The sequence below is a fragment of the Ambystoma mexicanum genome, chromosome 2q, assembly GCF_040938575.1.
Source record: "Ambystoma mexicanum isolate Mex_15411 chromosome 2q, UKY_AmexF1_1, whole genome shotgun sequence".
In the NCBI taxonomy this organism is placed as follows: domain Eukaryota; kingdom Metazoa; phylum Chordata; class Amphibia; order Caudata; family Ambystomatidae; genus Ambystoma; species Ambystoma mexicanum.
The window spans coordinates 1,025,598,760-1,025,616,620 of NC_090924.1; the positions used below are offsets into that span (position 1 = coordinate 1,025,598,760).

Sequence of the window (17,861 nt, forward strand, 5' to 3'; positions counted from 1 at the left end):
GTATGGCAGATTTAGGCCTAGGAAATGATTGGAGCTGATGGTGTGCATGGATACCACCAACAAATTCCCAAAATGCAAATTACTTTAGCTTTTTTAAACAATGTACCATTTTATTTGGAATTTGCATGGTTTCTTTCCCATTCAAAGATGGCTGTTAGTTTTGGCTTGTTTCCAGACAGATTCCTTAGAGACAGTTATCCAAGATGGCTGCCTCCATGGAAGAGCTCAAAGAGACCGAAGCGTTCTGAGATGGACAGGATTGGGTAGGATTAGGCATAGGGATCAGCATGGCTAGGGGCAGGGAATGGGAGGGATTCAATAACCTAACAACGCTGTACCCCTCCTCAAATGTCATCTTTGTTGGAAAAGCATTACAGACCCTCATTCAAAGCCCCTATTTGAAGCTCTTATGTTAAAGCTTTTATGTTAATGACAATAGTGTTGCCTTAAAGGTAGCGCTTTCAACACCACCTAATAGCCCAAACTAAAAATGTGAACAACATCAACTGTGGTGGTTGCTTAATAACCAAGAAGCAAGTCACTGAGGAGGCTGAAACGACAACTGGCCCCCCCAGACATTCAGTCACTGCAGCTGGGACCAACAAGGTACACCTCTTAAGAAGGGTCAGAGAAGAGTGTTGATTTTACAATCCATTCCCTACTCATTGCTGTGCCCACTGCAAACTAGGACTAATATAACATCTTCAGATAATATATTTATTGCAAGCCAAGTTGTGAGAATGAAAACATGGAATTGCAACGCAGCCGAAGAATTTGCTGCGGGTGCTCAGCTTTGCTGGGCTCGCACTAAAAAAAGACACCATCCACTGATCCCTGCGGTGGTCTAAGGGGCACAGAGTCCCCACTCTAAAAATAGTACTTGGACTCTGTCCACTCGCGTCCACCCTTCACTGACCTTGTTTGTGAACACTGCAGTAATCTTGAATCCGCTGTATTTAGAGAAACATTTACAACATGATTTTTCTGTGAATGTTGCACATTTTATGGTGTTTTAACTCCTGGTGTTTAAATATTAGTTTCCAATGCTGCACAAAATATCCATTTCCTCCTTTTAGAGCTGTTGCGTGCGCTTCAATCTTGAATCAGCTAGTCGTCTTCAAAATGTGTTCTATTTGAAATGTGTGCATACATTTGTTTAATTTGAAAAGCATACCAGCCTGCGGCATTCTGTCTTGCTTCCTTTTTATTTCTTATGGTATGATTATTTTATTTGTTTGTTTAGTTATTTGAATTTTCTCATATAGTAAAAGCCATGTGATCACTTAAAAGCACTTTAGACACTCTGGTTCGGATTCGCAAAACATGAACATCTCAATGAGCTTGTGATGTCACAGTCAACTTGCTGTGTGATACAAACATAGATCGGGCCAAATGCGCATAAGAATGGTAGATGTTGTTCATTCAAATGGTGTCATGCTGATTATGAGCCATGAAACATGTGTTTATCTGATGGATCCACCAAAAGCATGCACATTTACCTTCAAAACTCACTACAAGTACGAAGTGGCCCCAGAACACACTGGTGGACAATTTTGGGAGCTGGAAACCTGATTACCATAGAGTAATCCTGTTGCTCTAAACCTCCTGAAGCTGGAGGCTGCCATCTCCCCCAAAGGGGAGCAAGGTAAGTGCCCCCCCACACCTTCTGTGCCTCAGATTTCTCTCCGCCCCAACCCCGCCCCACTACCTTCCTCATTCTGGGCTTCATCGGGAGTGGACACACTGGGAACGTCTGCTCCTGATTCTGCAACGTTCCATCATGGAAAGAGAGAAGGGACTACCCTTCTCACAATCCATGGCAGCCATCTTTATCTTTTCCTTTTTTTTAATGAAAAGTTATTATAAGTTATTATACATTTTATAAGTTATTATAAGTTTTACAACTCACGAAAATATTCTATTAGTACCCCGGTCAAACGGGCCAGGGTACTAATAGCAATATGCCCTTTGCTGGGGGGGGGGGCGTGTTACCACTTCAGGTAAAGCCCTGCGGCCTGCATTAAGGCCCTAGCTTCGCTCAGGCCTGTAACTATGGGCCCCGGGTCATTACCTGAAGCAGTAAAGCCCCCAGCTCGGGGCTTATTGCTTAAATGGCACATATATTGTTACACAACTCATCAGACTTTAAACAAATACTTGATGTCTGGTATTGTACGATCTTCCAAAAGTTCACAAAGATATTTCACAACCACCAGGAAGACCGATTGTGTCTTTGTGTGGTTCGGTCCTTGAACCCATTGGGAAACCTATATCTACATTCCTTCAACCACTGATGTATCAAACTAAGGTCTTTTTAAAAGATATCAGGGCATTTATTAAAATGGTGCAAGATCATCATTTGGATGGCCAAATTAATGTATTAGTTACTTTTGTCATAACTTTATTGTATACCAATATACTTCAAGATGAAGCCATTGAGGTTGCTCAGCCTGCACTATGGAACAGACCAAGACCACATGCTAGTCCAGCTGGCTTTTTCATCTCACTCCTTGATATATAGCTATGTAACAATGTCTTTATCTTCACCAATGAGCTTTATCAAGTTAAGGCTACTGCTGTTGGTGCAGCTTTTGCCCCAAGTTTTTGAGGAACAGTGTATTGCTTGTTCCAATCGATTCTCATCCAACTACGAATTATGGAAGCTTTACATTCATGACATTTCTGTTACTTTGAAGGGTGACAGCAATCTCTTTGCAACCTATAAAGTCATCATAGAATTCACTTGTAATTTTGAAACAAGGAAATTCCCTTTTTGGATATAACAGTTAAAACTAATAACAATAAGATGTACACAACTTTATTTTGAAAACCAACAGACAGGAACACCATTACATTATAGTAGCCAACATCTCAAAAAACAAAAATACCACTTAGTATGTAGAAGAAGAAATTGTTCTTATAGATGATTTTGCCAGCAATACTAATCAACTTGAAGGCAGGCTAGGGGAAAATGGAAGTCTGTATTGGCTCAAGGCCGCAAAAAGATTTGTTTTCTAATAGAAAACCCTTATTTTTTACAAAGGTGTGAGGGAGGCATGGTATCACAAAGACACTGACACAAGCTGGACGTTTCAAAACCTTTATTGATGGTCTAAAATGGGTTGGAAAACTATCTTGCCCTATAACTAAGATGGGAGTATTGTCGACCATCAAACAAAAAGAAAATGCAGTCCTAGTCAGCCCTTAGTCAAAATAAAATGGCTTATACAAATAAACCAAATGCTGCCCTTTTTCTAATACAATAAATGTGCAAAGGGAATGTGTAATGCAAAAAGGAAAATCTGTGTTCAAAAGAAATCTCAGTATGGCAGAGTAAACTCCCTTCCCCATGTTTTATAGCACTAGGTAAGGTGGCACACGTAGACCTTACACACACTCTGGCTTCGGACCCAAGGATGGAGTTTGCTTCGTGGACCAGGGCCCACTTGGCCTACCATAAAAAATGACTAGTTTATCCGCTGCACCTCTCGACTTTCTCTCACTCTAGCACAGGTCACCTTTTAGCTTGTAATACAGTTCAATAAAAAGTTTGTTTCCTTTTGGTTACCACAATTCAGTGCAGGTTTTCCTCCACAAGGCTAAAACCTTTTAATCACAATTTATGGGGGTTCCCTTCCCCATGTTTCAATCACACCTCCATAGGCTTCGATCCGTTGGGCTCAAGCCTCCTTTCACTTTCCTTCCACTGTCGAAGACTTTCAAAACTGCAAGGCTTTTGCTCAGACCTCGGCATGACCACTTACACCGTCTTTTCCCAAGCGTCACTTTTTCTCTCCTACGCCAAGGCCTCTTGGTAGATGTAGTTTCGAGCACAGTACTTATTTCAAAGTTTAAAGCTATTTCTCACATCCAGATTTCCCTCTTCTGGGATCAAACCTAACAACAGTTCAAATTTTGCATCTCAGTTTTTTTCTCTTCCCGCTGTTTCCACTGCATCAGACATTTCACAGAGACTTTTGATTGGGCAATCTTCTTTCGCCGGACCACTCTGTTACTTTGTATTTTTAATTTACAGTTCTTTACAATGCTTTGCTTTCTATCGCGTCTTATCGACACACATGCAACCTTAATTTGTTGCATACTGTTGCCATCAAGTTTCATCTAACACAGACTGCACTTGCATTGCTTTCACCAACTCACCGGCTGTGTCAATTCATTTTCGTCTTTTGCAGCTTTGATCCTCAATTCAAGGCTGATAGCACAACTGCTGCTGCACCTCCCCAACTCTGCTGTTCACCTGGGAGGGTGGCTTGTATCCTTAAAACACAAAAGAGGTTTGTCTCTTCTCTCTGGCTGGGCTTCCTTGCGCAACCTGCTGAACGGTGAGAAAACTGAGGTGCTGGTCTTTGGTTCCAGCTGTCTTTTCTCTTCCCTTTCTTCTGTCCCTGCAGGCTACTTTTAACCATATGCCTGGCTCTGAAAACCTTTCTTTTTTAGTTAGAAACTTCTGATGCTCTTTCTGATTCCTTATCTGTTAGGTGAGCGCCATGATGCCCTCGGGTGAACGTGCGCCTTACACGTTTTAATAACATAACATAACCTTCAAGGCCCTTCGGAGGTAAGCATCTCTCGCCGGGGAGTCCAAGGTTTCTCCATACCTCAGTTCTGTCCCTCGCGTCCTGTCACTCTTCTCTGCCTGGTTCGCCATCGCCCTGGGAGAATTGTTCCTTCTCGTGCATCACATTGTTCAGAGTGTTTCTCAGTGTTCCACCTTTTTACCATGTGGGAGAGCTAATAGGTTCCAGGTGTTTGTAATTAAGGTCAAGCACCTGACCCTGCCTGATCGTATTAGTGGGACATGTCCATTGTATTGCATGGGTGGTACTCCTTTCAGCCTCAGACCTCCTCTTCCTCAGCTCAGTGTTTGTGTAGCAAAGGGGAAGATCTGGGAAGTTGGAATATCCTATAAAATAGGATTGGACATGGGTATTTAGAAGGGGGCGCTTACATGTCTCGCAATCAGACTTTCCTCCCCTAGTAAGCGAGGACCCCTCACCCAGGTGATCTTCCTGCGCTTCTCCGCCCCCAGGGTCTGGATCCAAAGGTGTTGGCCGTGACCTGGCCACCTGAGTAAGGGATCCCTGGGGTCTAAGGAAGTGAAACACTCTCGTTTTTCATACAAGACTCCACAAAAAATGCAGATTAATTAGTGTGTAACGTTTTTTTCACGTCACACTTCAAACTAAAACAGTTTATCAAGAACATTTGTAATATCTTGAAGATGTGTGACAACACATTCCCCCCAGGCCCCTATCTCATCCACTCCTCAGCACCCTCAGACTTCCCCTGCCGTACCAAGCATCAAGGCTGCTTTGGTCAATGCAAGATCCCTAGCAGCACACACACTGGACATTGCTGATCTTATCAAGACTCAAGAGCTTGACTTCATTGCCATCTCGGAGACTTGGTTGCATCCTGCCTCGGGCCCGGCACTCTCCTTGGCCATCCTCCCTGAGTACTCCATCTCCAGGTGCGACCGCACCTCCAAAGGTGGCGGAATTGCATTCATCCATAAAAACTCACTAGGACTTAGAACCCTACCAAGCACTAATCTGGAATCTGCCGAGCTACTCTCTGTCAAACTTCCTCTATCTGCTAACCAAACAGCCACTATCCATCTAATATACAGACCCTCTGGCCCCCCCACATCGTTTGTGGATGACATCACTTCCTTAGTACTAGATAAAGCGAAAACTAACTCTCAAACCATCATCCTAGGAGACCTCAGTTTAGGCTACCAAGTCCCCATTGACCTCACGGCCATGGACTTCGCCAATACCTCAACAGATCTAGGTTTCTCTCATCATATACAAGAACCTACCCACATCAAAGGGTGGTCATTAGATTGGCTAAGTGACACCAACTGTAACATTAGCCTGCTCTCGAACGCCCCTTGCGCCTGGTCGGATCATCATATCATCACCTTCAACATTGAAGCAGTTCATCTACCTACACCTCCTGTCGCTCCGGCCATCCTTACCAGAAACAAAAAGAACATAACCCCTGAAAAGTTACTCCCCCTCATCGTTCCCACCCTCAATAACGTCACTGACTCTTGCTCGGATCCTACTATCTTAGCTGACGCCTATAACCAGACAGTGCTCTCAGCCATAAACTCCATTGTACCGCTCAAACTTAGGAGACCCAAACAACACGCGCACCTTAACTCGTGAGTCTCACCACAGCTCAGAGTGCTACGTAAAGAGAAACATAGTGCAGAATCATGCTGGAAAAGTCACCTGTCTGACACCCACAAGGACAGTCTCTTCCTAGCTACTCTCAACTACAAAGGAGCCATACTCCAGGCCAAAAAAGAATCTTACAATAACCGTATCCTTTCAGGACAATCGAATACCAAGGAATTATTCGAAATTCTCAAGGTCCTTGAGACTCCCGCAGCACCTCGGACTCCTGTACTGAAGATAGCAATTGGTGCACTAATATACAGACAGCACTTCTGGGCAAAATTGCATCCCTCCCAACTAAAATTAGAGACAAACAAAAGTTCCTACAGTCAGATCAACCCCTGACCATTCCCACATCTAGCACCAGCCAAGCCAACCTGAACTGTAAACCTTTCACCTTCTCCCCTCTTACTATTCCTGAAGTAGAAGGAATTATAAACAACCTCAAGCCTTCCAACTGCCAAGGTGACCCTTGCCCGGCGCCTATCATCAAGGCAGCCTCTCATGACCTAGCCCCCATTATCACAGCCTTCATAAACACCTCCTTCAAAACTGGCATATTCCCTGACAACCTCAAGGACGCCTGGGTGATCCCATTACTTAAAAAAACCATCCCTTGACCCTAACATACCGACTAACTTTAGACCGATCACTACGGTCCCGTTCCTGCTCAAGATTCTAGTTCGTGCAGCTTACCTGCAGATCCAAGACTACCTTGTCTAACAATCTCCTGGGGTTAAGGCAGTCCGGCTTCCGTCCTAAACATGGCACTGAAACAGCCCTGATTGATCTGAAAACTCAGATGGAGACACTAAAGGACAATGGGAAGTTAGCGCAACTCCTTGACCTTTACGCGGCATTCGATCAGGTCAACCACCAAATACTTTGCCAACATCTCAAATCTGCGGCCCACTTCTCGGACTCTGCCAATGCCTGGATCCACTCCTTCCTAAGCAACAGGTCCATGCCGGTCATCTCACCCACAGCATCGGCAGACCCCTCTCCAATTCATTGCGGCGTCCCTCAAGGCTCCTGTGTATCCCCACGCTTTACAATGTGTTCACCAAACCCCTTTTCGATGTGCTCGATTATCTGGGTGTCTCCTACACTAACTATGTGGATGACACCCAGATACTCATTCCCATCACTGGTGATCACACAGCCGATACCAAATCCTTGAATGATGTCTATCTGGTCATCCAGGCCTGGATGGCTCAACACAAATTATGCCTTAACGACGACAAGACCAAGACAGAGCTTGTATTACTAGGATCAACTCAGCGTCTCAATAAATTAGACCAAGCCTTCAAGTCTTTTATCATTGATGGTAATGACATCAAGGTCTCTAAAGACACTAAAACTCTAGGTGTCTACCTGGACTCTGCACTATCCCTGAACAGACAAACGAATGCAGCAAGGTCGGCATCGGCCTATACTTGCAAACTTATCATCGCCTGTAGAGCTTTTCTGAACCATCATAACTGCATTACCCTGGCAAGAACACTCATTATGTCCAAAATTGACTACTGTAGTGCCCTCTACTTGGGGACCAGCCAGTCTAACCTCAACAAATTGCAAACCATCCAGAATAATGCCATAATGGCAGCTCTCAATATCCCTAGACGGTCCCATATTTCCAATGTCAGATCTGATCTACGCTGGCTCCCGATAAAACAAAGAATCGCCTTGAAAACACTAGCCTTGACTCATAAATGCTTGGACAACAAAGCCCCACCTCACCTCTCCTCCCGTCTTACACTTCACACTTCCTCACGACCCACTAGATCAGCACAAACTCACAGCCTCATCCTGCCTAGATTTAAACTCCAAAAAGTGGGTGGTGTGAGCTTCCCTGTCCTAGCCTCAAAATTCTGGAACTCATTGCCTGCTTCCATTAGAACTGAGCCCTCATTCCAAACTTTCAAGAACAATACCAAATCCTGGCTGTTCACGCAGAACGTATGAAGCGCCTTCACTTGAGATTTGATTCTGATTTGTAACTTAATGTAACTGTGTATGTACACTATAATGTACTATGTAATGTAATTGTGTATACTGTATATATTGTAACTTTGGATATAAGAATATGCGCCCGGTTGCCCTTGGGCCTAGCTGCGCTTTACAAATAAATAAAATACAAAATAAATACAAATTAATTTATTTATTTGTTTTTATAATACGCCTATGCACAATGTGTTTCAAGGGGCAATACGACAAGCAGGGTCGGATTGGCCCCTCGGCCTTTCAGCCCGTGGCAAGGGCGAAATCCTCCCTGGGGTGTGGGGGCGAGTTTCTGGCCATGCCTGTTTGGAAGGAAAAAAGAATTGTGTTCGCTTTTTTTCTTTTTCTTCTTTTTTTTTTTCAAACTGCCTTTCATCCTTCTTCGGTCCATAAATGAATACCGACACAGGTTGGGTGATATTGTATACATAGTTGTTCTATAAAAAAGAGCTTAAGCGTAAGTGCTATACAATAACATATCATTTGGCCTTGGACGTCTGCTTGGATTCACAGTAATTTAGTGTACTTAGGAACAATGGTATTTGATGCCACTTCCCGTTTTGTCACGGGGTGAAAGGTTGTGTTTCATCCCTTCCCGGGATGTCACTTTGGGGTGGGGTGAAATGACCTCACTTCTGGTGATGTCATCAGAGGTCATGGGTCGTGAAGCGAGGGGTGGGCCACCTTTTTGAGTCGAGGGGTGGGCTTTTTTTATTTGGGTGACTGGCCCTATTTCTTGTCCCATTCCGACCCTGAAGACAAGGAGGGGGTGGGGGGGGGGGGGGGGCGAGCAAGGATAAAAAAACAAAAACAATCCTACTAGGGCTTGTGACGTTTGGAAAGTGCAGTAAACAGAAGTTCAGGGGAGAGGGGAGGCGGGAAGTGCCAGAGGGTTAAGCGTGTGACAGGGAAGGTCAGGTGGACAGAGCCCAGGGAGAAAAGAGTGCTGGGTAAGTAGGTCCACGTGCTAAGTGCGAGGAATGGGGCTGGAAGGGCCCAGGGGGTGAAGGCCCTGCCAGGCTAGTGCAGGGAAAGGGAGCCCAGAAAGGGCAAGTACAGTTGGCGGTGGTCAGAGGAGACCAAGTGCAGGGGTAGACTGGTCTGGGATGGCCCGGTGCCCTGTAAGAATCTGAAAGAACCAGGCAGCCAGTCAAGAGGCAGAGGGGGAATATTAGCTGAGGAGGTAGAGCAGGAAAGAGGAAGAGAAAAGGAGGGTCTAGAGACTTCCTGAACTTAAGGAGATCCGGCTCAAGTCTCAGAGGGGCAGGAAGGCCATTCCAGAAGGAGCCACCTGCAAAGGAGAGATCTACCCCCCCCACGCTCTGCTTGGAGAAGTGTCTGATCTGCAGAGAGTTGGAGCTAGAAAACTGAAGGGCTCTAGCAGGGAGGTATTTAGGGAGAGAGAGTTGGATGTAGCGGGGACCCAAGCCCCAGAATGGCTTGTGGGTGATGCAGAGGGTTTTGAACTTGATCCTCTCAGAAACCAGGAGCCAGGAGAGATTTTAGGGCTGGAGAGATGTGGTCCCTGTGCCTGAGCCCAAGGATAAATCTTGTAGTCCTATTCTGGATTAGTTGAAGGGGTGAAAGGAGGAGTTAGGCATGTGGAGCAAGAGGCTGTCGCAGTAGTTCAGCCTGGAAAGGACCAGAGCTCTGGGTGACATTCGGCCTCATAAGTTTTCCGGTCCGGAAACAAGGGTGCCGGTAAGCTACCGGACCGACAAACTAGGGGTCTGCCTGCTGGTGCCGCTGCTTCCGTGTCCCCACTCCCATCGAGTCCTATGGGACTCTATGGGAAAGGAGACTTACATTTTACCAGCACCTAACTTCCGAGGCCGCCGGACTTGTAATCTCCCGGTGGCACTGGGATGTCAGGCGCTGGTAAAAAAAATGTACGAGTCCAGCAGCAACACGCCAGTAGCACCGGCTACATACACTCACTGTGGGACGACTCCAGGAATATATGCTGTGATGAGGCTGAGAAGTTGGGATTAATTTGTACACACTTTACTACAATGTTGGGAGGTCACTCCCTGCAGCTGGAGGAGCAAAAGTGTTATCATGTAAGTCGCGTCTTCCCCAGCTGCCCATCAACCTTGCACAACCCCTGGACACCCCCATTCAGGCTTCCCTGGTCGAATGGTCCATAAAAACTCTCAAAAATAAAGCCCTGGAACCGAATGGGTTTTCAGCCATTTTCAACAAAAAGTTCCAGGGTGCCTTTTCACACCTCACTTAACTAACTTGTTTAACTCATTCTTATCCACAGGTAGGATCACTCCTACTATGGAGGAATCTACCACTATATTAATACACAAACCAGGGAATTATTATAGGCCCATCACATTGCTGAACAATGATGCAAAGTTGTACTCTAAATTCCTGGCGCATAGGTTTGTGGGGGTTCTCCCAGGGCTCATTAATGAAGACTAAACCAGGTTTATAGTGGACCGAAGTACCCACAACAACATACGGAGGCTCTTCTAATTGAGATTGGGCACAGGGACGTAATCGATCTGGGGGACGATCACACCTAATGCTCATAAGGCCTTTGACAGGGCGAATTGGACTTGTATTCAGTGCACGCTGGAAGCCTTCAGATTTGGTCCTAACTTAAGTAGGATGGTTCTGGTGAGCTACCAGGCTCAGTCAACCTCCATTAGAATTAACAGGATGTATACACCAGGGATAGCCATCTCCCGAGGCACTAGGCAGGTGGGCCCTCTGTCACCACTGATTTTCGAATTAATTATGGAGCCACTAGCCAAAAAAGTGAGGCAGAATTTGAGGGCTAAGGGGATCATGGTGGATGTGCAAGAGAAAAAAATCCCCTTGTATGCAGACAACATCATGGTGACTTTGCGGGACCCATGTGTTTTGTGAGTGAATTGCTGGGAGAGCTGGTTCCATCTCAGGCTGCAGGGTCAATTACAATAAATCCTGCGCCCTTGATGTTTCTATTCCCCCACATGAAAGATTACGGCTGGAAGCTCTCAACCCAATAATATGGAACCTTGATTCCATTCCCAGCTTAGGGGTTGAGATCTCGGGTCATGTGTGAAGGGTCTTTTAGCGCAATGTCCCACAGCTGTTTCAAGAGTTTGCAAGGGATATCGACAGGTGGAGCAAGCAGGACATCTCATGGTTCGGCAGGGTTGCAGTCGTGAAGATGTTGGTTTCCAAATTATTGTACCACTGTCTTGCCCTGCCTGTCAGGATCTCAGACGCCAGTTTGCAGACATTGCAGGCACAAATCTTCCAATTCATTTGGGGGTATAAGAAGGTTCAGATCTCTAAGAAGATCCTAGTTCATGGGATGAGAAATTAAGGGGTTGGGAGTACCCAATATTCATCCATATAATTTAGCTGCACAGGTGAAACAGATCCTGACTTGGTGGAAAAGCGACCTGAGGACTTAGGTGAAGTTTATAAAACATGTGATGTCTCTGGCCTGAGATTCTCTATTTGAGTGCCCTTGGAGACAGGGCCAGGTCCAGTTCTCCAGCGTTAACACTGACCAAAAATACTATTTTCTTATGTGAATAGGTGTGGTACCCTGGTGGGTATGGGTCTGCTGACACCTATCTGTAACAATGCAGAAATCCAACTGGCCATGGCAAAGGAACAATTTTGTAGCTGGATTAATGGAGGCCTAGGCACCTTACAGCAATTGTACAGGGTGGGCAAGCCACTCACTTTTGCTGAATACAAAATCGAGTTTCAGCTTGAGGAGGTGAAACGGTTCTTGTATGCACAGTTAAGACATTGGGCATTTCAGCCCAGTACTAAAGCAAGAGGTACTTGGCCTCTGAACGTGCTGGAATTCATATTCATGGGTGTGCTCTCGGAAGCCAATATTGCAACTCTTTACATGCTGCTTGACAGAATAGACCCGCTGGAACAATTGCCCTGCATGATCAAATGGGAACAGGACCTGCGGGTGGACATTGATGGTGAGACTTGGTGTCGCATACGGTCCCGTATGAATAGATCATCCTATTGTGCGACAAAGTGTTTACAAGATGTGTTATAGATGGGTCTTAACTCCGCAAAGATTGCATAGAATGAATGGTGCTTATTCACGCACTTTTTGGAGGGGGTGCGAAGAGCAGGGGCTCCCTACTGCACATTTTGTGGACATGTGGCAAGGTGAAACATTTCTGGAAAGAGCTGATGGCCCAGGTTAAAGGGATCACAGGCCTGCAGCTACCAGTTGACCCCCTGATTATTCTCTTAGGTGACTCAGGGGAGAGGGCATTACCCATGTCGGGCCCTTTAGCTACCCTTATAGGGCATCTATTGGTAGAAGCCAAATAACTGTAGCCCCTAATTGGAAGAACCCAGAAGGCCCCCTAATCCCGATGTCGTGGGTGAAGGTCTGGGAGATCTTATCGAAAAAATCACTGCGATAAACGAGGGGAGATAAGAAAAATATAGATCAATATGGATGCCATTTATTAAATACTCAGAGAGGGTCCCCCCCCCGATGACGGCAAAGCCACCCATACTTAGACAACTCTCTTTCCTGTGATTTTGAATCGGTGGGGCAGGGGCATTGGCTAATGGTGGTGCCTGTGTCTGGGGGGGTCTTGGGCTGGCTAAACTGTGGGAGCTTTGTAGATTGATTCAACCATGCCCTATGTGTAATCGAAAGAAACCCACGTTTTAGAGATCATGTTGTATAACAATTTGCTGCTAATGTTACAGTCTGTTCAATAAACACTGTAGAAACAAAATCCTAATTTAAACAAGTTCAATCAACGTGTATACTGAATATGTGCATTTCATGGTATGCACACTGGTCCATAAATACGATTTTGAACTCCGTAGAATTCTCCTTTCTTTTTTTATTAGGTTCATGCAAATATTGAAAATTCCTGGAATGAGGAGGAAGTGTGGAGAATTGAAATGTACATCTCCTTTGGAATAATGAGCCTTGGATTGCTTTCTTTGTTAGCAGTAACTTCCATCCCTTCAGTGAGCAGTGCCTTAAACTGGAGGGAATTCAGCTTCATACAGGTATGCTTCAATGAAATAACACTAGTTTGCACTACTCTGATAATATTGTTTCTTGTAATACTACCCCTTCTCCCTAGTTAGGGCAAGCTACAGCCTATTTGCAATCTATCATTTTTATTTGGGTCCTCGTCAAGCTGTGGCTTGGGTGACGGGGAATTACATCTCCTAATTTCCAGGACCTGTGAACAACATCAGTGACATTGCTGGTATTTTATTGGACAGCCTGCCTGCCTGGACTGCAGTGACAGAACGCTAACCTCACGGGGCAGTATGGCATCCAGGGATTATGTAACAGGAGTGGACACATTGCTAGGGGGCAGTGAGGGGACAAGAGATCAGGACAAATGACTGAGGTGACAATGACAGGATTTGAATGCTGCAACTGACAATTGGGTCCCCGAAGGGACCCTGTAACTTGTGTTTAAAATAAGGGAGGAACTGACTTAGTCCCAGGAATGGGAAGCTCCAGGGACTCTCTCCCGCCAGGTGGAGAGAGAGCCCCCAAGATATATTGACATACTTGTGCTACATTGTCTGCCTGACAGCCTGTAAAATATGCCACTCCAGAGGGAGGCCATTTGCCGATTGACCTAGGTAGAGTCCCTGGAGAGCTTTGGTGTCTGTAAGCTGTATAACATTGACACCACAGGCTAGGGGAAAGGCAGAGTAGCAGTGTGAAAGGTTAAGGTCTATCTGGACATGGCACCCTGGATCTGTTATGTAAGCACTAGAAGGTGTTCAGAGAGCGAGGATTTTAGAGCCCCCATCGCACCCCCTTAGAAATCTTTTGCTCTCAGAGCATGAGGGTTGTACAGCCCCCTAAGCACGCCCTTATGTTTTCATAGGTTGAGGGATTCAGGCACCTGGCCGCCCTCTGTATTGGTCCAACATCTGAGAGGAAATGATATGGAGGAGTGCCTATATAGGGAGCCGGCAGACGTGGAAGGCGGCTGAAGTTTATTCTGGTCCAGATAATTCAGAATGGGCAAATCAGGCCTCAAAGTGCTACCTTAGACCATGCATTACACAGACAACATATTTACAGGTGCATGGTTGTGGTTCCACTATTTTAATGTTCTACCAAAATGCCTCGACTAGTTTCGAAATCCATACCATGCTGGGATCATACATAGTTGTGGAGGAAATAGTTTGGCACACATTTAGCTGGAACTATCATTGAAGCAAAACTGTCCTTTAAGCAAAACTCAAAGACAAATTTATCATATCATTCCTTTATAAATAAATGTTACAACTTTTTTGCATTTCTATTGTCAAAAGAAGTCTCTAATAGAAGCTGAATCAAGTGCTACCTTACCCTCGCTGCCTATCATGTAGATATTGTGGGCTGCTTTGTGAACTCCTGTGAGGGCCCTATGTTAACCCTCTGCGAGGGCTTCTAGGGAGGGCTGGCAGCACGGCTCGCACGGCATTGCAATACTACAGAGTATTTAAAATGCTATGGAAGATATGTCCGAAATTCCAGATACCTCTTGCAACATGTTAGATGGTGCGCATGGCGGCAACTGATGAAAAAACACTCAACAATAATGTCCAGGTTTTATGCCCATCTAGAGTAAGGCAGGCGAGGTATGGTGCATGTGGCTGCTTTAATGGTGCTCATACATAGATGCTGAGTTAGCCATTGAAATCTGGTAAATGCATATTTACTCTCAGCATGAACAACTCTCAAAGCCCTGTGTTGCTCTTGGTACGATTTTTTTTTTTTTTATTATTGGGCATTTATAAAGACAAGCGCCACAAGGCAAAAGGGAATAAATAATCCATATAAATGACAAAGAATAAATGATAAAACAGCGGTCCTACTAGGCCTTGTGACATTCGGAGCATGCAAGTGCAGAGAAAGAGAATGGGGTGGGGGGCAAGGGTAAGTGCTTGAGGGTCCCCTGGGGGGGGTGAGGGTGGGGGGCGACAGGTGTGCCAAAGGCACAAGTTGCAGAGGCAAAAGGTAAGTGCAAGGGTGAGATGTCTCAGGTGAAGAGGGAGGTCATCCACCCACCAAGTAAGTGCAGGCCTGAGACAACACCCAACAGGCATGTGTGGGCCCATTGCCAGTGCAGAGGGGGCAGATGCTGGTGGTGATTGGGCAGATGGGCAGGACCCTATTGGATTCTTGAGGGACCAGGCTGCCAATCTGTGACTGTAGGGTTGGTTAGCATGGGAGGGAGAGGGGGAAGGAGGAGCAGTGTTTCGCAGAACTTGAGATCTGATTCAAGACTGAGAGAGAGAGGGAAGACTGTTCCAAAGGAGGGAGCAGCCGCTGAGAGATCTGCCCCCAGCTCTCTGCTTGGAGAAGAATTTGTCAAGCAGAGAGTTGGAGCAAGAGGATCAAAGGGATCTGGAAAGAGAGTATTTAGTAAGAGAGAGTTGCAGATAGTGCAGTCCCAGGCTCAAGTCAGCCCTATGGATGATGCAGAGGGTCTTGAATTTGATCCTTGCAGCAACCGGGAGACAGTGGACAGCTATTAGGGCTGGAGAGATACGGTCCCTGGGCTTGAGGCTAAGGATACGTCTTGCAGCCCTATTCTGGATTAGTTGAAGAAGACGGCGGGAAGAAAGAGGTAGGTAAAGGAAGAGGCTATTGCAGTAGTCTAGACGGTAGAGGACCAGAGCACTACAGACATTGGCCTTCTTGGGAAAGGAGAATAAAGGGAGAACGCCTCTGAGGAGTGAAGGAGAGAGAGGAGTCAGAGATGACCCCAAGGTTTCTGGCTTGAGTGGAGGGAGGAGGAGGAGAGCCCATAGAAGGTGGCCAGAGTACAAGGGGGAAGCGTGGAACAGGTGTTCTGATAGGAAGAATCTCAGTCTTGGTGGCATTAAGACCGAGATCATTGGAGGTGCACCATGACTGGATAACAGACAGGCAGTTGGGATGATAGAGGAGGAATAAGAAGGGGAGGGGAACTTGAAGAAGAGTTTTAGTGTCGTCTGCATAACACTGGCAGTGAGCAGAAAAGGCAGAAATCAGGTGAGCAAGGTAGATGTTGAAAAGCCAAGGCGAGAGGATAGAGCTTTGGGGAACACCACAGGTTGAGAGAGAAGTGGAGGAGGGGAAAGAGCCCAGGATCACCTGGGGGGGGGGCGGTCAGTGATGATGGAAGTCAACCAATCCAGTGCCCGATTTGAGTTACCAAGGGTATCTTGGATCTGCTTTATGAAGATAGAGTGGTTGACCATGTCAAAGGCGGAAGAGAGGTCAAGGAGAATGAGAACAGCGGGAGAGTAGAGTCCACATTTGCGAGCAATTCTTCACAGGTGTTCAGTAGAGCAGTTTCTGTGGCTCTGGATGCTCGGAATCCAGATTGATGTCATGTAAACAACCAACGAGCACAGTGTGTTAGGTCAGTTGGGGGAAGACCAACTTCTCCAGGAGTTTCCCAAGGAAGGGTGTATTAGAGATAGGGTAGTAGTTGGCCGGACACAAGGGGTAGGCAGAGGACATTTTTAGAAGGGGGTGCACAAGGAAGTGCTTGAAGTGCTTGAGAAAGGACAGGAAAGAGCTAGAGGTTACAGAGTAGTTACAGAAGTCAGCAAGAGCCGGTGCGAGGGAGCAGATACCTGTTTGGATGAGACCTTCATAGAGTAGACTATTCTAGTGGCCTCATCCATTGAGATATGAGAGAAGGAGAGGAGAGTGGGTGGGGGAGGCAAGAGGTCAGGGAAGGGAGTGGAGATGGGGAGGAATAGAGAGAGGTCAGAATGTCCTGAGTTTTAGAGGTTGAGGATAGTTGTGTAAGGTGCATGATTTCACAACTCCCGGAGTCCTAGGTTTCTTCTGGAATGATAAGCCTTTATCCACATTTTATATTACAGCATTGGAAAAGTTAATGTGATTAGGTAATCTGTTATGAATGGTTCCCTGAGGTGCTTGATTGGGGGAACTCAGATTCTACTCTTGGCATGGGAGTGAAGCAGACTCTGGCTCTTTTGATTTGAAATATTGGAGATACTATTACAAATAGTGGGCTGTGATGTTCTGCATATTGGGTTGTGTGAGAAACTCATGGTGGCAACAAGTAAGACAGACACAAGTGATATTGATATTTTATTTATATCACAGTTCAGTGATGTTTATTGAACAATGAATGCTGTATGCAAGTTGGAAAAATGCCTATTCTAAACCTAAATCTAGGATGGCAGCAAGTGTTGAATATCAAATGAAAATGCCAAAATAAAAAGGCCTATACTAAGAAATCTATTGCCAAAACTCACAACTAATACAAAAAGGGGTGTGGGATAGTTCTCAAGAAAAGAAAGAAGTGTTCTCAAATAATATGTTGGGATGCAGTAGTTTAGGTATCCCTTCCCCACGTTTTGGACACTGGGTAAGATGGGAGCTTGGAGCACAGTACAGTCTTGGACTTCTCCAGCACTAGACGACAGTTCCAATTACCACAATCAGGACCGTTGGAATATAGGTAATATTACCGAAAACAAAGGACCGAAAAACAAAAGTATCGAATCAAAAGGATTGAAAGTCAAAGGTTCGACATCAGGTAAAAATAATGTAAAAGGTGATTTGATCGAAACAAAAGGATCAAAGATTAAACAACATATTATATGAAATTTCGATCGATAAAGGGTTAAAACAATAGGTCTGAACGAAGAGTAAAGAACCTT

At 45.6% G+C, this 17,861-nt stretch overlaps 1 protein-coding gene across 3 annotated transcripts in view; it reads left to right on the forward strand.

Moving 5' to 3' along the window:
• Positions 1 to 17,861, forward strand: part of STEAP2 (STEAP2 metalloreductase) — a 328,022-nt gene that overhangs the window by 149,307 nt on the left and 160,854 nt on the right. For 2 of the 3 annotated variants that reach the window (XM_069648364.1, XM_069648362.1), the window contains exon 4: positions 13,059 to 13,223. The exons of the other annotated variant lie outside the window; for it this stretch is intronic. In XM_069648364.1, coding sequence (XP_069504465.1) covers positions 13,059 to 13,223 — 165 coding nt within the window. The remainder of the gene's footprint in view (positions 1 to 13,058; positions 13,224 to 17,861) is intronic. 3 annotated transcript variants of the gene reach the window in all.